Source organism: Ictalurus furcatus, chromosome 6 (assembly GCF_023375685.1).
Source record: "Ictalurus furcatus strain D&B chromosome 6, Billie_1.0, whole genome shotgun sequence".
Lineage (NCBI taxonomy): Eukaryota > Metazoa > Chordata > Actinopteri > Siluriformes > Ictaluridae > Ictalurus > Ictalurus furcatus.
The window spans coordinates 15,690,435-15,713,649 of NC_071260.1; the positions used below are offsets into that span (position 1 = coordinate 15,690,435).

General features: G+C 37.4%; 2 protein-coding genes across 15 annotated transcripts in view; both read left to right on the plus strand.

Moving 5' to 3' along the window:
• Positions 1 to 38: 38 nt before the first annotated feature.
• tfcp2l1 (transcription factor CP2-like 1) lies at positions 39 to 11,411 on the plus strand. 10 transcript variants are annotated; one of them, XM_053626714.1, is made up of 18 exons: positions 56 to 230; positions 1,273 to 1,338; positions 2,060 to 2,208; positions 4,693 to 4,766; positions 5,382 to 5,487; positions 5,769 to 5,875; positions 5,977 to 6,129; positions 6,273 to 6,383; positions 7,181 to 7,275; positions 7,787 to 7,847; positions 7,967 to 8,060; positions 8,154 to 8,244; positions 8,338 to 8,420; positions 8,648 to 8,687; positions 8,980 to 9,031; positions 9,245 to 9,321; positions 9,588 to 9,617; positions 10,831 to 11,411. In XM_053626714.1, the coding sequence occupies exons 1-15, from the start codon at positions 196 to 198 to the stop codon at positions 8,984 to 8,986; spliced, it is 1,272 nt and encodes a 423-aa protein (XP_053482689.1). In that variant the 5' UTR covers positions 56 to 195; the 3' UTR covers positions 8,987 to 9,031; positions 9,245 to 9,321; positions 9,588 to 9,617; positions 10,831 to 11,411. The 10 variants fall into 10 exon arrangements, with proteins under 10 accessions (XP_053482692.1, XP_053482694.1, XP_053482693.1 ...); XM_053626710.1 differs by having other exon boundaries at positions 68 to 230; positions 8,545 to 8,687; XM_053626716.1 differs by lacking the exon at positions 10,831 to 11,411 and having other exon boundaries at positions 46 to 230; positions 8,378 to 8,420; positions 8,648 to 8,780; positions 9,588 to 9,598.
• Positions 11,412 to 15,658: 4,247 nt separating this feature from the next.
• LOC128608736 (sterile alpha motif domain-containing protein 9-like) overlaps positions 15,659 to 23,215 on the plus strand; it is an 8,455-nt gene continuing 898 nt past the window's right edge. Inside the window, exons 1-4 of one of the 5 annotated variants that reach the window (XM_053626723.1) lie at positions 15,659 to 16,283; positions 16,490 to 16,654; positions 16,748 to 16,847; positions 18,877 to 23,215. The exon at positions 18,877 to 23,215 is cut by the window's right edge and continues 898 nt beyond it. In XM_053626723.1, coding sequence (XP_053482698.1) covers positions 16,776 to 16,847; positions 18,877 to 23,215 — 4,411 coding nt within the window. In that variant the 5' untranslated portion in view covers positions 15,659 to 16,283; positions 16,490 to 16,654; positions 16,748 to 16,775. Of the gene's footprint in view, positions 16,655 to 16,747; positions 16,848 to 18,876 lie in introns of all 5 variants that reach the window. The other 4 variants (XM_053626722.1, XM_053626724.1, XM_053626725.1 and 1 more) reach the window with 4 other exon arrangements.

Below are 23,215 nucleotides of genomic sequence, written 5' to 3' on the forward strand. Positions count from 1 at the left end.
TGCAGTATGGCAGTACGTGGTTGTGTCCTGCATGCTCCTCTCTGTGACTCTGCGCCTCTTTCAAAGGTCGCCTGCTGTGCTATGAGATGGACGTCACGAGCGTAATCTCGCTCGAGCAGCTTCGTGTAGTGTAGTCTTTCAGATTTCTCCCCCTCTCTTCTTCTGAGAATATTTTTGTAGTACTCCCAGTCCGACATGTTCCACCACAAAGCGCAGTCTGGTTGTGTAAGGTAAGTGTGGGTCAGTGTATGCACCTTTTACTTCAGACGAGCTTAAAGCTTTCTCAGATTTCCTCTTTAGCATTCCTGAAAGCGCTGAATTCAGAATGCTATATCAGGTAACGTCTTTAAGCTCGATTCGCCTGAGAAACGTGTATTTTATCCATACTGAATAAATACAGATACGGGGGAGTCGTTTCACGGATCGAATCGTGTTTTTGGATCTAGATGTTCTGGTCAAACAGCATGTGAAAGCACGATTATGTTCAGATAACTGCATTTATTTCAGTATAATTAAAATAAACAACTGAAGCAAAACGGACATTAGTTATAAATGAGATCTCTTGTGTTTGTGCTTTTGTTTTTTTTAGAAACAGTACCAGTCAAAAGGTAGACCCACATGACTATATTTTATTTTGATATAGATGCTTATAAGACTTGCTAAGAATATATAGTATACTACTGCTACTAAGTAAAAGCGGGGAGAAAATATTATATATATATGCATATTTAATAGTAATTAAGGGCGCAGTATGATGGTACTATACTACAGATTCGTGAGAAACACCCTATGAAAAGAGAGTGCAGTATTAGTATAGTAACAGCTTTGTATAAAGGATGGTTCAGAACGTTGTCAGGATCACGTGTTACCCCAAAAGTTATATTTCCGTAAAGTAAACTTCCCTGGAAAACCAAACGGGAAAAAAACAAGAACTGTTCTCAGAACATTTCTGGAAATAGAGTCAGTTAATAAGCCGGAGTGAACTGAATGTATTGAATGTCTCATGGGCTCTAAGACATTTTCATTAAGGCATATGTCCATTAGTAAGATAATGTGTGTATGTGTGTGTGTGTATATATATATATATATATATATATAAATAATGTGTGTGTGTGTGTGTATATATATACATATATACACACACACACATTAGATTATAAATATGATTAGAGAGAGAGATACACACACACACACACACACACCATCCTCTTTATTAGGAACATCTGTACACCTACACATCTATCCATTTTCTGTACCGCTTATCCTACACAGGTTCATGGGGAGCCTGGAGACTATCACAGGGAACTCGGGCACAAGGCAGAGGACACCCTGGACGGGGTACCGACCCATCGCAGGGCACAATCTCTCACACACACACACACACACACACACACGTTCTCACACTACAGACAATTTAGAGACGCCAATCAGCCTACAACGCATGTCTTTGGACTGGGAAAGGAAACTCCCGGAGCACAGGGAGAACATGCAAACTCCGCACACACAGGGCAGAGGCGGGAATCGAACCCCCAACACTGGAGGTGCGAGACAAACATGCTAACCCAAACTAAATGCAAACTAAGCCACGTGCCCCCCTACACGTTCATGCAGTTATCTAATCAGCCAATCATGTGGCAGCAGTGTAATGTAAACAAAAGTGGAAGCCAGAAAAGTGGAGGCTGTTATAGCAGCAAAGAGTAGGACTGGTCAGGTGTCCACATACATTTGTCAACATAGTGTTGCTCTTTCATAAGCTGCTGCAAGTTAAACAAGGTCCATGTGGAAGTATCAGAATGTTGTACAGTTATGCTTTATTATTTGTTGAATGTGTCTTCAATCATGTGAATCATGTGTCCTGCATGTGAATAGCATATGGTTATACCGCCATAAGTCATAAGTCTTTTTTTTTTTTTTTAAATCTTCATTCTGATCTGCTTAGTTTCTCACAAACTTCATGTAATGTCTACAGCTCAGCTTTTCTAAGAGTAATTAAATGTTTGTGCAGAAACACCCTCTGTACTGAAATGAATAAATGTATACATTAAGAAATATCTCTTAGAGAAACAGTAGCTACACTGCTGAAGGCCAAGCAGGAGCGACACTCAGCCGGATCTGAGGCCAAACCGCCCCCCTTTCAATATATCTTGTGTGCGGCCACTTCTCCAGCTGTCAAACTGCATGAAGAAACTCTCACCTACCTCAACCAGGGTAGGCACTTTTCCTCAGACACAGCTTTCAGATGAAAAAACCAAACAAACCCTTTTGAATTGAATTAGTTCATTATGAGTATTAAAAGTGGACGTGCTTACTTCACACTAATGCTGCACTTGAATAAATCCAACATATAAATATTTAGAGTAAGTGGGAAGAAGGTTTTACCTTTAATACTGCAGTGCTGTCGAATTCTCAATTCTGATTGGCCAAAAGATGAATTTTCTATAAAGTAGTTCCAGCTGCATTGCAAACGACAGGTTTATATTAATGCACTAATTCTAATGGATTATGGTTTCTATAGTAACTGCTTATTCACAGACAAAAAAAAATATATTGATAATCATTGATTTGGTGAAGTTTTCTGTAAGGAGACATTTAATTAACATTCATGGAATGAGTCTCCGGTGTCAGTGCTTTGCAGTAGTATTAGTTTTCCATTATTTAAACTTACTTTCATTGTTGGACAGAGGACTTTCCAGTGTTTTCCAGTTTCTTGGTAACATGAGAGAATGTTTTGAGATGTGTAGAAATGTGACTATATTTTCTATATTTAATCCGAATGTTAGTATTAGATCAAAAGTGTGACCATCATTATGAGTGGGTCCTATTATGTTCTGATTAACCCCTACTGAATCTAGAATGGACACAACTACTGTTCTCAGAGGGTCTTCTGGATTATCAAAATGAATAGTAAAGTCTCCAACAATGAATGCTTTGTCTAGAGAAACAACCAGGTTTGAGATCAAATCCGCAAATTCACAAAGAAATTCAGAATATGGCCCTGGGGGTCTGTAAATAATTAGTGGAATCGACTGGGTAGACTTATTTTTTTGTGGCTACATATGTTATACTAGTATAAAGAACTTCAGACACACTGAATTTATGTGTAGGGTTTTTTTTTGTGATTATCATTATCATATATTATAGATTATCATTATAAATAACTGTGCCACCTCATCCTCTGCCAGTTAGATGGGGCTGATGTATATAACTGGGAGGACTAGCTTTATTTAATGCTACATACTCATTTGGTTTAATCCATATTTCTGTTACATTACCATACATTAAACCATACATTAAACTCCTGATCATTAATGCTTTCATTAACAGTAAGTGATTTAGACGTAAGAGATCTAATATTTAACAGTCCTAGCTTCAGATCAAAGGTGCTGGTTGTGCATTCAGTATGAACTAATTTTATGTTAATTACATTACTAAAACAATCTTTCTAAGTATTTCTATGTTTTTGTGTAGCTCAGGGAACAGATATAGTCTCAATATGGTGGAACCTGAGTGACCACTCAGTGCAGCTAGGATATGGTCGGTTTAGCCTGCTTGTCTGTGCTTTGGCCTTGGCTCTGGATTGTCACAGATTAACTATTCCTATTCTGAGACTTTGAGCTCTGCTGCAAGAAATGGGAACAGCACCTTCCTGAGTGGGATTGATACTGTCCCGTCCTAAAAGGCCAGCCTTGCTCTCAAAACTACTCCAATTATCTATAAAGCCCAGGTTTTCGAGCACAACCTGGATATCCAGCAGATCAGCGATCACAACCTGCTGTAAGCTACATCGCCACGCTGGGGCCAGAGCATACTACTGCACCAGACATCATCTCTAATTTGCACACCTCTACAATGTAACTCTTAGCAACCTCTGACTGATGAAGGCTTATATCATTAGCTCCTATGTGAAAAACTCCTTTGAAAACCTATGCTTGCCTATGACCCCAAGATTACCAGCCTGTCTGGCACCCTGGCTCCCAGTATACAGCCAACTAGTGCTGCTGGTGCCCCTAAAGGCCTAGCTGATTTCACGTGCCATATGGAAGTCTTCTATAACCAGAGCTCTTTCAGGTTTCTCAGCGGGTCCCATGTCTCATATGGCACGTCGATCTTTAATTAATTAAAACTGTAATCATTGGAAACTTGCTGTGGTATAAGAGGAACAAAATATTTGGGATGTGCTATGTTGGAATGGATTCTCTAGATTGCCACATGCAGAGAAATAATACAGTATTGATTAGTAGTTCTTAAGAATACTAATAGGGACGTGTATAACTGGTGGGAACATAAGTCTGATATGACTATGCTAATGATATTTAGACAAAACAATTATTTAAACAGTTAAAATATTATGAAGACATACTGTACTAAGTAGTTTATAGTGTACCTACTTTAAATTTTACATTTACTTATATCCCTATAAATACATTGGGTGTATTGTGTGTATTGTCTAACTGGGCAGTCTGTAGATTATATTTCGTACAAACCATTTTGAATGCAACAAAGATTAAATACAGTGCAACTATTTAATAATGTTTTGCATAATGCAAAAAAGATAATTTAGTCACTCAGTATGAGTGAAAATGTTTCAAAGGAAGTGGCGGTACATATGTCTGTTCAGATTATCTTGACCTATTTTGTGAAAAATGTTTAGGTTCAGGGTTTAATGGTGAAATTGACTTTATTTTAATGTAGGTCAGTCCTATGAAATCCGTATGCTTAACCGAAAACTGTTGGAGTGTACACATGTAAGCAGCAAGTGGGTTAAGGTAAGTTAAAGGGAGCCCATTGTGTGTTTTTCACTTGTGCCCTGATGTGACCTAGTTTCTTTATCTGTTTGTATCTCCTGGTCAGGTGACTGCTCAACCTCCTTTGCAATTAGTGGGTTGAAGATCTTGCTTCGTCTGCTTTCAACTGCTTTCATCTAGAACCCAGTTCATGTTAAACATGCAATTACAATACTTACTACAAATTCTTTGCTACAGAAGATAATTTTTCAGACAGGCATTATATATATAAAACCACACAGGTTAAATCTATTACTCTTCGTACCTTTATGAATTGAGCCCCAGTGACAATCCCATTTTAGGCCTGTCTTTTTATCCATGTTTAGTTTGCCAGTTTACCAACACAGGAATTCAACAGGTGGCATTGTATAAAAGGAATAGTTGTTTGCCTCTTTCAAAGCTTTATACCAATCAAGCATGCATTCAAATGTAAATATTTTTACGGGTTATTCATTTGGTGATTTGTGTTTTTATCTAGACAATAAAGTTTTACCTTCTGTAGCTTATCATAAACATATTCAGCAGTGATGTATTTGGAGAAATTTCTACAAGGTTTATGCCAAAACCTAACCTAAAGCTAGTTTTTTCTCTTTCCAGAGCACTGTCCGTGTGGTGTTTCATGATCGGCGCCTGCAATACAGCGAGTACCAGCAGCTGGAGGGATGGAGCTGGAACCGGCCAGGAGACAGAATTCTGGATCTTGGTAAGTCTCCTGTAGGCATCTGCTGCATAAGAAACAATGTCTTCCCAGGCTGCACTACTGATAAAAACATTTAGAAAGTTGTAGAGGTGGGAACATTTTCATTGGATAGTATAATAATAAATAGTTTTACATCTCAAGGACTAGGACTCTGAATGGCTGCTTTTGAAGCAGTAAATGAATATGATATCACAATCCTGTTCCCCTTTACTCGAGTATAAAAATGCTCACGTCAGTCTAATGATGTGTGTTGTACAAAAACCTGGTATGCTGCTTTTATTCAGATACTACCCTCTCTGTGGGGATAATAGAGCCTCAAGCTAATCCACTGCAGCTCAACACTTTTGAGTTCCTCTGGGATCCCATCAAAAATGCTTCAATATTTATTCAAGTAGGTTCCTTTAATAAAGACTTAAATCTGAAGGATATTTTACTTAAAATTTTTACCTCTGCCTTTAAGGCTGGATTATATTGTTCATATTTTGATTCTAGGTAAACTGTATTAGCACTGAGTTTACACCCAGGAAACATGGCGGAGAGAAGGGAGTTCCCTTCCGGATTCAGGTAGATACTTTCATACAGAATGAGCATGGAGAATACCTGGAGCATGTGCACTCTTCCAGCTGCCAAATCAAAGTCTTTAAGGTAAAAAAAGAAGCTGTTTGTGTTATGTTACATCAGCTTCATATTACTAAATGAACAGGGTTTCCTCAAATGCCTTAAGCAAAGTATGAAGACTTGTTCATTTTTTGCTGTTTTATTAACTCAACCCTTTCAATGTTGTCCAGCCAAAAGGAGCATATCGCAGGTTGAAGACGGACAGAGAGAAAATTGAGAAAAAGAGTCTTCAAGAAAGAGAAAAATATCAACCATCATTTGAAACTACTGTACTTACTGAGGTAAGATATATAGCTGGATTTTGACTTTGAAATTTTCAATGTATAGTGCCAATGTTTGATTGTAGGAATGGGACCAAAGATGCATGAATAACAATAGCAATAAGGACATCAGCACCATTGTGACAACTTCGCTTCTTACATTTACATTTATTCATTTAGCAGACGCTTTTATCCAAAGCGACTTATAAATGAGGAAATACAAACAAAGCAATACATCAAGTGGAGAACAATACAAGTAGTGCTACCATGCTAAATTTATAATTGGGTTCCAGAGAAGCAAAGTTCACAGAGTAGAGGTGTAAGAGTCAGAGTAAGTTTAATTATTATAATTTTTTAATAATGTGGGGGTTGGCAGTTTGGGGGTTAGTTAAGTGTTCATGGAAGAGGTGGGTCTTTAGCTGTTTTTTGAAAAAAATGACAGATTCTGCTGTCTGGATTGAGGTAGGAAGTTCACCACTGAGGGACAGATAGTGTGAAAGTTCTGGATAGGGACCATGAGCCACGCTTTTTTCTTTTTTTGGACTACGCCTGAGACTAATAATACGACCATAATAATATATTATATCAATCATTATTTATGTCTTTAATAGGTTAACATGGCCAAAACAATGTGTCTGTCTGTCTGTCTGTCTCTCTCTCTCTCTCTCTCTCTCTCTCAGTTGTTCCAGTAAAAGTAACTATAGTTATCTGTCACACAAGAGTAGATACATAGATATGTGAACAACAAATAGAATATATTTAAGGGTTGCTCAGATCTGTGAAGGAGACAAGCAAACAAAATTCTTCCTTTTCTCCAGTGTTCTCCCTGGCCAGATGGAACATCCATCAATAGTGTGAGCAGCACTCTGTCTCCCATTTGCCACATCTCTACTTCTCACAATTTCACAGATGGGTAAGTCTTCCCCACCATTAGCCAATGTCTTATGGAAAATGAAAGAAAGCATCACTGATTCCTTACTTCTGCCAGGCTTTTAAAGTTTGTTTACATTTAAACATTTAAACTCTGTTGGTTTGTATTTGGGAATTATGGGGAATTTAAAGTAGCACTTACACAGTTTATAAAGCTACAGTCAGGGATGTGGCAGCTCCTGCAAGGTGTTTTTTTCTCACAAGCTGAGGAAAATTGTCTTGCAAAAAAATTGATTGCACCTAATCATCATCATCATCAACTGATTACTTAAGAAATTATGATAACCTCTAATACTTAAGCTCTGTCTGGGGTAATATATGGATTGAGGGGAAAAAAACTAAATAACATAAATTTGATAAATAAATTAGCTTTAGCAGTGGATTTACAATACGCAAGTTAGGCTTTGTGATTGAAAATCTGTTCACTTACTGTATACTGACTTTTTCAACTGGATTCTGATAAGCAACTAAGCTAAGCCCTTTCGCATTGATAGAGATGATAGAGACTGCTCTCCGAACCAGTGGAGGGAGCTACTCCTGCCCAGCTGCTCTGCTGTAAGTATGATAAACTGGTCATAATGTTAATGTACTGCTGTTTTATCTTTTTAGGCATGTGTTTGGAGACAGTGGGTGCTACCCTAATTACTGGGACTCTTCTTCTTTTTGCAATGTAGCAGCTTGTGCCATCACTCTCCCATCAGGAAGCACAGGAGTGGCTCTGCCAGAACAGGTTCTCATCTTTCTGTAGGCTTTTCTCCAAATTCTCAGGTAGGATTCGGTAGTCTTTTCAGTTGTATGTGCCATCGGAGTTTCAAAGACCCATATGGAGAACATATATTTTACACTGTATGTCTATTGTAGGTGCTGATTTGTTTAAGATGAGCAGAAATGACTTTGTTCAGATCTGCGGTCCTGCTGACGGGATCCGCCTGTTTAATGCCATTAAAGGGAGGTGAGTCTGTTAAAGGGCAAGTTCCGTATAATAAATTATGTCCAAACATGCGTTTGACTAAGCCTGTAACATTACTACTTTAATATGCTGCAGGTGTATTCAGCCACGCCTCACACTGTATGTTTCCCTACAGAAGAACAAAAATCAGCCAAACAGCAAGCCATGCAATGATGATGGTAAAAAAAAAAAAATAGAATCATTAAATATAACAAGTGTTAAAAATGGACTGGACTGCATTAGCTTCAAAATCTTATATGATTTCTCTTTGCTATATTCTATACTGTTCTTATTTTTCCAAAGTGTACCATGCCTTGTCCTTGGAGCACTTAACTCTTTTTGAGCTCACAGAGAAGATAGCGGGTCTATACAGTGTTCCAGTACAGCAAATCTGCCATGTTTACAGACAAGGGCCAATGGGGATATACGTCCTGGTTTCAGATGAGGTGAGGTGGCAAAGAGTTCATGTCCCAATGGACTAGACCAGTCAGGACATTCCACCTTAAGCTGATAACCTGAAACAAAGAATGATGTGACAAGTAAGGAATAAAACACAACAGGGCAAAAAACAATGTAAGGAATAACACACGAGAGATGTGACTTTTGAGGGTTTTACACCAGGTTTACTAGTTAGCAGTAATCACTAGATCATATACCTGAAATGAATTGGGGCCTCTTAAATTTACCATGTTTTGTTCTTATCCTGTCATATGATTTACTTGTATTCCTCTTTTTCAGATGGTGAAGAATTTCACAGAAGAAACAAGATTCATAATAAGTGCTCTAAAAGGTCTTAATTCAGCCTTTTTGTCATATAAATCACCACACATAACTACTACAGTAATTCAACAGTGAAGTTAGAGTTTCCATACAAGTACATGTTAAACAATACCTGATAGAAATACAGTTCTAGGTAATTCTAGGTATAATTAACATGATAAATAAATAGAATTGACTATTGTCTCCTGGTTGGTGGTTAATGATGACTGTATCTGTTTGTCAGTGATGATGGATGAAAGTAATGAGGGGTACCATGTTGTACTGAAGTGACCCAAGATCACAGCTACAGGAGCATTTCAGGTTTAAATTTTTTTTTTCCAAAACACTCAGATAGTTGAGATGTTTGAAAAGTAAATTTTACCCAATGTGGAACCCAAGTTTATTAATTTTTTTTACATATAATTGTGGATAACCAAATAGAGGAACATGTCCAATTCTGAAACTGAATCTTTTAAATACCATATGAGATGTAACCCTCAGAAATTTGGCCTAATTGCACTCTTTACCGTGTTTGTAACTCATGAATACTGATGTACCATAATGTGTTTGCTTTTTTTTTTTGTCAGGAATGACCAGTGAAGAACAGATATTTAAAGGTGAAGAAGTCAAAGTTTATTTATAAAGCACTTTTAAAAACAACAAGTGTTTACTAAAGTGCTGTACAAACATAATCAGAATAAAACAGTAAACACATACAACAAAACATAAAACAAGAACAAAATCATAAAAAGAGCTCTCATACTGTGAGCTCATAACGCCAAGGAGTAAAAATGAGTTTTAAGACTAGATTTAAAAGCAGAATGTGTCTGGGCCTGCCTAACATCTAAAGGCAAATTATTCCAAAGTTTTGGGGCTGCAACTGCAAAAGCACGGTCACCCCTGCTCTTCAGCCTTGCTCGAGGGATGACCAAAAGTAACTGCTCAGAGGACCTAAGTGCTCTAGATGGAGCATGTGGTTGTATTAAGTCAGACAGATATCTTAGTGCGAGTCCATTTAACGATTTAAGTGCTAAAACGAAAATCTTAAAATAAATTCTAAAATGAACAGGAAGCCAGTGAAGGGAGGCCAATACTGGTGTAATATGTTCTCGCTTGCGGGTTCCTGCTAACAGACGAACAGCAGCATTCTGTACCATCTGAAAACATGTTAGGGAAGCTTGGGTACAACCTACATAAAGCCCATTGCAGTAGACAAGGCGAGTCGTAATAAAAACAACATGTATAACCCTTTCAAAATTGTTCAAAGACAGAAAAGGCTTGACGTTGGATAATTGCCTCAACTTTGAGGATAATTGCCTCAAATCTGCTTATCCATTTTAAAGTCAATGTCCATAACAACACCCCGTTTTTTGTTTTTTTACTGTGGGCTTCACATATGGTTTTATGAAACCCAAATCCAGATAACGGACACCCCCGGGTCCAAATATCACGACTTCTATTTTCTCTTCATTAAACTTTAAAAAAAAAAAAAAAAAAAAAAAAAAAAAAGGCTATCCAGGCTTTAATATCCTCAAGACAGTCTAACATTGGTGTTATGGAGTTAGCATTTTTTCTTTTCAAAGGCAGACAGAGTTGTATATCATCTGCAAAACAATGAAACAAGATGCCATATTTCCTAAAAATTGACCCTAAGGGAAGCATGTATAAGGTGAACATGATAGGCCCAAGAATGGAGCCCTGAGGGACCCCACATGAAGAGATTTTATATATATCAATTTTGAAATGATCTCAGTAGTACTGCATAAAATTTGTAACATTAAAAGGAAATTATTGACATTTGTCTTAATTGTCTTAATCTTTGTCTTCCAGGACTGGTGTGCTGAAAAATGACGCATTAAACGATGCCCCATGTGCAGCCCACATAATTCACAGTTCAAAGCTGAGAAATGCTTTGTCTTTTTACAGAGCTCAGGTCAACTGTGCAGTTTGTTTCTTATTGTCTTCTGAAAGGTTACATATGTGACCTGAGGAGGAGTACTGTAACATATGGCTGATTTTTACTTTTTGATTCGTTTGTGTTTTGTTTTCCTCTCTTCCATTCTGTTACAATTGTCATTGTGGCCTGTGAGGAAAATCTTTAAAAGAAACAACTCTGTACCTTTTTTTTTTTTTTTTTAAACTTACTGTGGTTATTAGTGTTAGCAATTGCATTCTAAATCAAATTAACACTATATCATTTGTGTGCTAGGAGTGTGTATTTTTTTATTAAGATTATATTTTAAAGGTCATCAACACATTTGTTTATAAAACAGTTCTGAGATCAGTCGTTGCTGTTTAAAGACTTGGGTCACATTGTAGCTTGCAGATTTACATTGTGCTTTTTGATCCTGCTGTTTGCTATCTTCACCACTGTAACTTTACTGATTTAAAATAAAACATTTTGCTCTGTATTTTTGGTTTAGAAATGATAATTATGCATGTTATGACACCAAACTATTTTATGATTGGCCTAAAGTTTACATTTTACTTAATTTAGGACATTAGAGATATGCAGTTGTTATACACTCTTAATCGTCTTAACCCTCCTATTATGTTATGGGTCAATTTGACGCATTTCCACATTTGAGATGTCTGAAATACTTTTTAATCTTTCTTTTTCTCTTTTAATTTTTTTGACTTTCCTCATTTAGGGTCATGAACTTATATGCAAATATTTATTATTATGACTTGTCTCGGACAGGCCGTAATAAACGTTTACTGTTTTAAGCTCTTCCTTGCTGTTTTTGTGTGTATTTAAACTGTGGAAGTCATTTTGACCCATAACTTAATGGATGTAACTTTTTTCCTCAACATAATAGGAGGGCTAAGCATGCACAATGGTGTCTTCTTTTTGGATCTAGAAGAGCCACAACATTGTTTGACAACTAATTGTTGCCATAGTTCTAATTCATATTCAAATTATAGCACATTATAGTCCAGCTTGTATTCATTATGAAGCAAGTAGATACAGTATATCACATTTAAAAAAAAAAAAAAACCTGCTAATGAGCCACCAATGGCATTGTTCATATATGACATATATGACAGATTACAAAGACAATGCAAGTAAGTTTCTCTTTTTTTTTGTCCAAAAAAGTAACTATTATTAAATGTGCCAATATCGCTCATTGTATTGTTGCCATCCATCTTTAGAAGCTGGGTTTGCATGCTGGTCAGTGGCATCTCTGAATCCAGAGAAGGTTTATGCCAAGTTACATGGATATGTATGTTCCAGTGCTGTTGTCAGGATGTAACTCTGCCTGTGTGAGTCCAATCCATGCATATTTTCTTTTAGTTCATCTGTAGCAATGAGGTTAATATATCAAACAATTTCACCTATCAATTATTTACATAATCATTAAAGTATTATTTGAATGGCATTTTACTTTTTTTAAGCAAATACAGTGGTGCTTTAGAATATTGTATATTCTGTATATTTCTTTACACATATGATCTAAAACAACATAACCCTAACCCTAAGTCCTAAAAGTAGATAAAGAGAACCCTATTAAACAAGTAAGAAAAATATTATTTTTGGTCATTTTTTTATTGAGGAAAATGATCCAATATTACATATCTGTGAGTGTCAAAAGTATGTGAACTTTGTACTATCAGTATCTGGTGTGACTCCTTATGCAGTACTAACTGCAACTAAACGTTTGTGGTAACTGTTGATCAGTCCTGCACATCGGCTTGGAGGAATTTTAGCCAATTCCTCAGTACAGAACAGCTTCAACTCTGGGATGTTGGTGGGTTTCCTCACATGAACTGCTTGATTCAGGTTCTTCCACAGAATAACTTGTTTGCTTAGGGTTGTTGTCTTGCTGCATGACCCACTTTCTCTTGAGATTCAGTTCATGTTTCACAGATGGGATAAGGTTTTTATGCTGGAATGCAGTGTTTTCCTTTGTCCAAACATAACACTTTTTTGTTTTTTAAACCAAAAAGTTCTATTTTGGTCTCATCCATCCCCAAAACATTTTCCAGTACACTTCTGGCTTGTCCACGTGATCTTTAACAAACTGCAGACAGGCAACATTGTTTTTTTGGAGAACAGTAGCTTTCTCCTTGCCGCCCTGCCATGCACACCATTGTCGTTCAGTGGACTCATGAACAAGATTAGCCAATGTGAGAGAGGCATTTAGTTGCTTAGAAGTTACCCTGGGTTCCTTTGTGACCTTTTGGACTATTACACGTCTTGCTCTTGGAGTGATCTTTGTTGGTCGACCACTCCTGGGAAGGGTAAAAATGGTCAGGAATTTCCTCCATTTGTACACAATCTGTCTGACTATGGAGTCCAAACTCTTTAGAGATGGTCTTGTAATGTTTTACATCCTGATGTTCTTTAACAACTCTTTTTCTGAGGTCCTCAGAAATCTCCTTTGTTTGTGTCATGATGCACTTCCACAAACGTTTTGTGAAGATCAGACTTTGATAGATTCCTGTTCTTTAAATAAAAAAGGGTGCTCACTCACACCCGATTGTCATCTCATTGATTTGAAAACACCTGACTCTAATTTCACCTTCTAATTAAATGATAATCGTAGCGGTTCGCATACTTTTGCCACTCACAGATGTGTAATATTGGATCATTTTTCTCAATAAATAAATGACCAAGTACAATATTTTTTGTCTAATTTGTTTAATTGGGTTCTAGCAGTCTACTTTTAGTACTTGTGTGAAATATCTGATGATATTTTAGGTCATATTTATGCAGAGATAAAGGGTTCAGAAACTTTCAAGCATCACTGTAAGCAGCTCCTCCTTTCTGGTCTGGACACAATAGTGCATTTTTTGTTGTTGTTTTTTTTTTTAGAAATGCAATTGTGCGATTTGGCCATAAGAGAGGTCCGTTGTCCACTTTGCTGTTTAGAGTAAATTAAATCTAATAGTTTTCCATCCCAACAAAGTTCCAAAGAAACTGAAGGTACAACCCCAATTCCAAAAAACAAAAAAACAAATACACACACACACACAAAAACAGAATGCAATGATTTGCAAATCTCATAAACCCATGTTATTCACAATAGAATATAGAAAACATAGCAAATGTTTAAACTGAGGAAATGTACCATTTTAAGAAACAAACAAGGTAATTTTGAATTTGATGGTCACAACAAGTCTCAAAAAAGTTGCGACGGGGCAACAAAAAGCAATGTATAGAGCTGTTATCTTGGCAAAAGGAGGTAGCACAATAATTGTTGCACACCTATATTTAACAAAGTTATTTTTTTATTTAAACCTGTGTTGTGTTTGTGATTGTTTGATATCCATGAGAGCAGAGTATTTTTGTGAATTTTTTGAACAAAAGATTAAAAGGTTATATATATATGAACACTGAACACTGTAATGGGGAACTGAAATGCTTAATTCATTCATCATCGTCAGCAACAAATGTGTCCAGGTCAGAGGGACTTGTCCTCCAAATCAGACCATTAGAGGTGGGAAAAAAATGGAGAACCTTTAGGAAAACCACCCACACATGCCAAGGAGGAACTGTGAAACTCTACAAAAGTAACCAAAGCTGAGAACTGAACCAGCAACCCTTAGAAATTCAGGCAATAACACTACACACTATACCAACTCATCACTGCAGCTAAACGTAGCTCAAGTTAACTAACTTACCCAATGGATTAATTAACTAGCAATGTTGACCTGATCTACTAACACAGTGGTTCTCAACCCAGGGGGTGCAGAGAGATCAGCAAGGAGGTGCAAATTGTTTTCAAGAAAAAAAAAAAAAAAACACAGACAGGGCATCATTTGGGTACTCTGTGTATTTTATTGCTTTTCAAATAGAATGTGCATAAATGAAAAACCCCGCGTTCCCTCGCCCCCTGTATTTTCTTTTTGCTGGGGAGAGGCGGAGCTTAGCCTGCCTTTTATCTAGACCAGTGTTGCCAACTTAGTGACTTTTCAGACCCCTTTAGTGATGTTTTTGCCATAAAAAAAAAGTGCCTAATGACAAATCTAGCGACTTTTTGGACAAACCTTAGCAACCTTCCAAATGTCGCTAGTACTGTCCTGCAAGCGCGAGGTCTTGCTTTCCCGTTGCACTCTCACCTCTCTCTGCGTCTGCTCTGTTCAGTGAGAGGCTGAGAGCTGGAGATTTAACAATGTCATGGATAACGAGACACGCCCTTCGTCCTAATTTACATAATTCGTATACGAATGTTTTACATGTAAAATAGTACACGTTATTACAGCCTAGTTCTCTTGTTCAAAGTAGTTATAGTGTTCAGAATCATTTTTGTTTCCATACCTGTCCGTTATATAGTTTTATAAATCTATCTATCAAAACAGATTATAGATTAGGTTATATATAGATAGATTTTATATAGAATAGATCATCATTATACCTGGTCTCTTCCAATATGGGGGGGGATGGGGTGACACATTATACAGGAGGCTTGGGGGGGCTTTAGTTACAAGAGGTTGAGAAGCTCTGTACTAACACAGAAGTATATAAGCATAGAAACATGAACGTAAAGTACAGTATCTGACAGTAACGTTTACAGCTGTCAGGATGCATTATCCTGCTGTGATGGACAAATTTGCTATGATGGAGGTGGTGTTAAGACAAAGATAAAAGCTAAAAACTATATATATATATATATATATATATATATATATAATATATATGAAACCTTCAATTTATTTTGACCTTTGTTGGAACGGATAACGATCAGATATAGTTTACTCTAAACAGCTTAACTAAAGTGGACAACGGAGCTCTCTTGTGGCCAAATCACACAATTGCATTTCTAAAAAAAAATAATAATAACAAAATAAAAAAGTATTGTGCCTTATGAGAACGGTCGCATATTTAGCCTAGAAAATCACAGTTATGTGACTGAACACACATCTCTTCAAGAAGTCTACAATATTCGAAATGAAAACTCTCACAAATTTAAAATTATTAATGAAATAAATAACAGTAGGTGTTTGTGTTAATAAAGACTTGCTCGCGACCAACACATTACTAATAACCCGGTGTTTTCGTCATGTCTCGGTCCTCACGTCAGTTTCAACTTTCGTTTTTTTCATTCTCTCAACTATTCTTTAGAAATCGAAACATAATTCACTGCTTCCTGCACAAACGCGTCATGAATTGTCTCTACATAGGCACTGCCACAGCTCCAGCTAAATACCTTAACCATATCAGCAATGCTTTTAGTCAGCTTCAGCTGCTTCTGCGTTACCGTCAGCAGAGAAAGAAGTGCAGATTTTTAATATAGATGAGTTTTTTTTGTTGTTGTTTTTTAATCGGGCTCTTCACATCAGTAAGTGTAAAGAATGTTTTTCCCCCTACTATACTCTCTGAAATGCTTTCATTTGCTATTATAAGTCTGACAATGAAACTAAAAGAATAGTTATACCTTTTGTTCCAACCCAAACTAGACATCAAAATGTTTGAAAGATCTTTAATATCATTGTTCTGCTTGTTTATCGTTGTTTATTTCGGGGGTTTTTTTCTGTTCCTCAACAGAATGTGGACTATAAAAAATATCAAATGCTAAAGGGATACTCTAAATTCTCTGAATTCTCTTGTTCTTGCTGTTGTATTTTTGTTCCTGCCCTTAGTAAATATGAGGAAACTGTATATATGGAAACAAGATCATGATGAGGACAATTAGATCTTTCTCTTAAAGGGGTAAGTAGATCTCAACTTCTCTTCTTGTATCATATTAAACAGTATGCGATAATATTATATAGTAATTATATGCTTGATTTAATTTCTGCTTAGTTTTGAGGAAGTTCACTACACTTCCGGGATGGCTGAAACGAGGGCTGTGGAAGAGGTACATGTAAATCTCAGAAGCCATTTTCAAGTCAGTATACTGCCAGTAAGAGAACAGTATTTCTTTGGCATAGTATTGTGTCAGGAAAACAAAGACACTGCAAATAAGGAAATGAATAATTATGAATCATTGACAGCCAAAATGAGTGTTTAACCATGGATGAGCAGAGATTCAGTTTGGAGATCCCTGGAAATAAACCAGTATAACCCTGTGGGAGTGTCCTGTACAATGCAAATACATGACACTCCCACTCCCTTATGTGACCATATAAAAATGTGGGCAGGTATCTGCAAAGACATTAAAGCATGCTTCAGTATGGAAGTTGCATAAAGTCTACTAGTATCATGCAGGTGATGGACAACTTTGAATATTCTTAAAGTTTCACAAAGCTGATGATGTTACTGGTCAAATGAACCAGGGTCTCTCAGCATATAAACAATTATTATATAAAAAACAAAAACAAAAAACAGTTATATGGCAGTGGTTTAAAACCCCTGCAAGTGCAGGCACATTGATAATATCTGCTCAAAAGATTAGAATCCTTGAAAGATGGGAAACCCTGAGGGTTACTAGGACCTACCACACTCACATCAGTCACTCGCATTCTATTTCACTCGTCTTAACAGCTAGATATTTCCTTGCCACAAGAGATCACCAAGTTACCAGCAAAATAACCTATGGCCATCTGGCAAGGTGTTTAGAAATGATTGCCACACTCACACAGGTGTGTGTGTGTGTGTGAGGTGGGGGGGGATGGAATGGCACCATGGTGCGCCAAAGTTTCAGCAAGGCGAGAGTGGAAGGAGGAAAACATGCATTCTAGCTCTGTGAGTGCTGACAGCACTGTGGTGCCATTTGCTCTGGCATGTTACTGGGGCTACATGCTTGCTCTGAGATAGCAGGATTCGAATATACACAGGCCAACAAGCTGTTTTGTGTGGCTTCAGCTCCAAAATCAATGATTTTAATGACTTCCATGTCTGAAGTCAGTCTCTTCCCCAGCTCTGAGAGAGTTTCGCGATGTTTATTAGACTAACTGGTCAACTGAAATGAAAGCAGTCCATCTAAAACTTGTGAACTAAAATAATTAGTTAACAATTTTAACAAAACCAGGAATTCATGTTAATATATGAAACACTGTAAAAATACACTGCCAAAAGTACATCTGGATGTGTGGAAAGATCATGGCAGTATATATTTGCCTGATTGTTCACAAATTAAATCTGTGCTGTGATTATAAGGGAGTCCTTGGAAATTCTTTTAATTTGGAAGGGGTTCCTGAATACACCCATTATGAGGGAGGCTTGAAAACCCCTTGTATAAGGGAGGATACCAACAGCCTCTCTATCTTGGACACCATGGAGTGTAAGCTAGGATAGCAATTAGCAGTTCTAGATGACAGCCAACACTGTGAGAATGGAAGGCATATACTCACTGCGTTAACAAAAGAAAACAGAAGAAAAAAAACTGTTTGTATTTCTGCACAGGATAATTCAGAGTCTGCAGCCTGGCATGTACCAAGGCAAGTAGTGAAAAGTTAAAGTAGTAACTTGGTACAAAGTATTTATTGCAAATACTATGTCACTGTCACTTATTGACTTTGTGGTAAGGTCTCTGCATGGTGCATGTGTACATTAGAGTGTATACAGGTGTTAAACACCACCGCTGATGTTGAGGGTGAAATGGAACTATACATTTATAATGCCTGATAATCTCGCACTAGTGCCTACTAGATGAATGTTTGTGTCTGATAGACAAGCATAAAGATGCATTTTTCGAGTATGGGAATGAAATAAGCCCAGTATCCATTACAAGTAAAAGTTATAGTTCATCACTTGTGGCAAGAGCCAACCCACAATTCAATTATAAAATGCACTAGTTCCTAAACATTACTTTTATTTAAAGTCAGAAATGATAAGAATAAAAGACAATGCAGTTCAAGATCATGTTTTTGCTACATTCTTCATGAAATCTGTGCAGTTGTGCTTATAAGCAAGATAACGGTTTATAATAATTTTTTTTTACTGCTGTGAATGTGTGTGATGAAAAACAATTTTTGCTTTCTGTCTTTTAGAATAATAGACGAGAAATATCACATTCAACTGAACTTCCTGCAGAAATTAAGGATTGGGATAAAGAACACGTGAGAGACTGGATTCTCACATTAACGGATGTGGATAATGAAAATGCAAAGATTCTGTATGAGCAGGACATTAATGGACCAAGTCTTCTATTACTGGAGACATCTGAGATTAAGGATATAGGCATTAAGCTGGGACCAGCAAAACTGATTATTCACCATAGAGATGAACTGAAGGCTCACCAGTTGAAGAACTCAGGAAGCTTGTCTTGTACTTCATGTAAGCCCTATCCGTTTAATCGATTCCATGCTGCCTACAGATACAAGGAAAACAGTATACTTGATGTAATAGAAACAGGTGCTCTAAATTTCATAGAACCATGTCACGAGTACAAAGCATTTATTAATTTCCAAAATGTGACAACAGAGGAAAAGCTCAAAAAGTTCACAGATGAAGTCATTAGATTTGCTTGTGCTTGCATGAACAGTCGTACTAACGGTACAATTCATTTTGGAGTTGGTGATTTACCAGAGTTCAGTCATGGACAAATTTTAGGTGCTAGTGTCGAAGACAAAGAAACATTTGCTAAGAAACTAGCAGAAGTGATTAAGGTGCGGTTTGAACATAAGCACACTGATGTGGCAAAAAAATGTATTAAACCACCAAGGTTTGTTGAGGTTCTTGAAGCAGATATGACATTCTCAGGAAAATATGTCATAGAAGTAGATGTTGAACCATCCTACTTGGTTTGTAAAGACAGCTTCTTTCACATCTACAATTTAGACTCAAGAAAAGCAAAAAGATCTAAAATCACAACTGATGAGAAGGATAGTGGTAAACTGTTTTACATTAGAGACAACAGCAGTAGCAGAAATCTTCTTTGCCAAACTTCCTCCCCAAAATCCTTAGAAGAGTACAACAAGCATGTTGAAAGTATGGCACATCTGTCTAAGTTGAGGATGGAGGCTGAGGAAAAGCATCTCACTGTTGTTAAAAGTAGTGTGCAGGGTTCTAAGCTCTGCGAGATGCTAACAGGAGGCTCACAGTCTTTGGACAAATCTCACTTTGAGCAATATGTATTAGTCATTAACAAATCGCATCCAGTTCAAAGAGAATCTCTAGCATTTCTTCTGGACATGAAACTAACAGCTGTTTTGGACTTTGATCCAGAATCTGCTGAGACTGGCTTGAATAAGCTATTTGATGAGAGAAACACAAATGTTCATTTGCCTATTCAGTATAAAATCACGGAGCCAGTTGAGGACATAGTAAATAAGCTGAAGCTGACCAGAGCCACAAGCTGGGTTTTCTGTAATGGAAGAGTAAACGGTGAACCATCCTCTGATGTGGATAACTGGTTAACAGAGAAAGGTTCCTCCATTCGCGATGTTGTGTCATTCCTCTGCCGAAAGGATGTGCTGCCTCACAAAAGATTTCTTATTATATTCATTCTGTTGAGTGATGTTACTGACAAGCATGATCCTCTCCTTGAGACCTTCAGTATGTTTTTGCAGGAGCTGCGAGGTATAGATCAAATCTTATGCATATGTGAACATGAAAGAGCATTTAATTACTGGAAAGATCTCACTGAAGCACGATATAGCATACACATACACAGAAGATGCATTTATGAGCCCAGTTTTGCAGAGATTAATGGTACTGTCCTCAGTCTGTGGTCAGAAAATCGCAAATCAAGCAGATTTTTGCCTGGTGTTGGTGGTAAGGTTTTGTTAACAAAGAAAATAGAGGGCAGCTGGGATACACTGAATGTTCTATGTGTAAACCAATGTGAGGGAGGCAATGAGGACAAACTGCAACTGGAGGAAACTTTTTACAAGGGAGGAAAGGTGTCCTGGTGGAACTTTTACTTCTCAGAGCAGGCAGGATCAATGCCATTTATCAAACGAGACAAGTTTGAATACATCATTGATACTATTATTCCAGATATGTGCTCCCTCAGTCAAGCTTGTGTTCGCTTCAACATATTCCATATTCCTGGTTGTGGAGGAACTACTCTGGCCATGCATGTTTTGTGGACATTAAAAGAGAAATTCCGCTGTGCAATACTGAAAAACAAAGATGTTGATTATGAAGATGTAGCAAAACAGGTAGTTAACTTGTTGACCTATGAAACAACGGAGCAGCAACCCCGACTTTCAGTGCTGCTCTTGATAGATGACTTTGAAGACTCTGATGCTGTAAGTAATCTCCAGCAGCACATTGAAAAGGAATGTCGGAAAAAAAATGTATCTGCCAAGTCTCCCCAGGTCATTCTTCTGAACTGTATGAGGGCTGACTCATGGGAGCAGACTGAAGCAACTGATGACACAGTTTTCATCGGTAACAAACTATCTGAGACGGAGCAAATATTGTTTGAGAAAAAGCTAGAAGAAATTGAAAAGATTTACCAAAAAAATGCTGAAACATTCTATGGTTTCATGATCCTGAAGAAAGATTTTTCTCCAGAGTACATACAGGGTGTTGTGAAAAATACACTGAAAGGCTTCAACTTTAAAAATAAGAATGCTCAACTAATTGCAGTTCTAGTACTCTTGAATTGCTATTGCAAGAGTGCAAAGATGTCAGTCTCTATATGTGAAGAATTTCTTGGTCTGCCAACAAGGCCAGACTCAACTTCGTGCAAGGTTGAAGATGGATTCGGGAAGTTTTCCACACTTGTGACACGATGCACAGCAGAGTCTAGTGTGGAGTTTCAGGCTATGAGAGTGATCCACTCAAGTATGGCAGAACACTGTTTAAAAGAACTTACAACTACTTTTAATGTATCCCAAGCACAGATCACTGACTTCCTACTGACAACAGATGTGTTTTATAGTTGCATTCAGGGAAAGGAAAAACTCATGCAGGACATTCACACTATGTTGGTGAGAAGACATTACTCAGCTGAGAGTGTTGCAGCAGATGCTCAATTTTCACCACTTATCCAAGCCATTGCGAAGGAGACTGTAGGGTACGAGGAGAATGTTTTGCTTAATGCTGCCAAACGCTTTAAAAAAGATGCGGTAATATCCCAGCTCCTTTCCAGGTACCACTATCTGAAGAAAAAAGACTTTAGAGAGGCAAAAGTTTGGGCAAAGAAGGCAAAAGATCTACAGGGGAATAACTCCTACATTTGTGATACCTCTGCACAAGTAATTAAGCATGAGCTCCAAGATGCCTTAAGCAATGACAAAAAGGATGAAATAAAACCTGACAAATTGAAAGAATATCTCCAAATGGCTAGGTCTGCAATAAAGGCTTTCAGAGAAACACAAGAAATTGCTAGAAAGGAAGTTTTAAGTCGATCTCAAACAAAAAAAGACTTTAGCCCCTATAACACTGCTGGTCACCTTGGTGAGCTTCAAGTTGCCGTTATGGTGATAAAGATACTGGAAAAAATCCCAGTGTTTTCTTTAGACAAGCTTCGTCATGACATTCTGAGTCAGGTTCTCTCAGGTAAAATAGAATTACAAAACGTGGAGGCAAAAGACCCATTAAGGCAAAAGAATGCATCCTATTACCATTTTCTGAAGGAATTTCCAGACCTTCTGTATAACCTCAAAGACAACATGAAGAAGCACTTTGATTTTCTTGACAAATATTTTGTCAACTTGAGCTTATTTTACTCCCAAAAAGATACCAGAGAGTTCTGGACACGAGAGAAGACCTTCACGTGCTTTCAAAAGTATGTTAGCCTCTTTTGCAGTTCAGACACAAAGGAACTGATGAGAAATAAGACATTGAACACCATGCTCAAAATTGAGAAAACAAGACAATGGCTGGAAAAAAACAAAGCTGATTCCTACAGTGGACTGCTTGAATTTCTTTCCAAAGAAAATTGTAATGAATCACCAGGAAGTACAACAGGAAAGATTGAACAAGTCATCAGTCATTACAAGTTTATCTTGTCTCACACCACTTCACCACAAAATGACAGGCACGTCAAGGACAAGGTCAACTTCATCTATGCAAATATTGTTCTCAGTAAAATTAGCTCTGAATCTCGTTTTTTAATGTCCTACATGGATCTTCTTAAACTTGTCAATGAAACACTTGACTGTCGGGACCCTTTCAGTGACAGCTTAGCATTGCATTTTATTGCAGTGATGATGCTATGGCCTGAGACCATCCCCATTTTGTCAGGTGATAATTTGAGTGACAGGTTGGGAAGTTATGTGTCACAGATGAGAAATTCTTTTTCAGATGAAATGAAACCAGTATGCAATGGCAAGAGAGCAGTTGTTCATTTTTACCTGGGGAAGAGAACAGGTTATGACCGTTTGATCACTCAGAAGGACATTGATACATGTGTGGGCTCACACAAGACAGGAC

Coding starts and splice junctions, on each gene's coding strand:
- tfcp2l1 (XM_053626710.1), top strand. CDS start 196: ATGTTCCACCACAAAGCGCAGTCTGGTTGTGTAAG. Junction 1,339..2,059: donor CAGAGGACACCCTGGACGGG/GTACCGACCCAT, acceptor AATATCTCTTAG/AGAAACAGTAGCTACACTGC. Junction 9,032..9,244: donor CATAATAAGTGCTCTAAAAG/GTCTTAATTCAG, acceptor TCTGTTTGTCAG/TGATGATGGATGAAAGTAAT.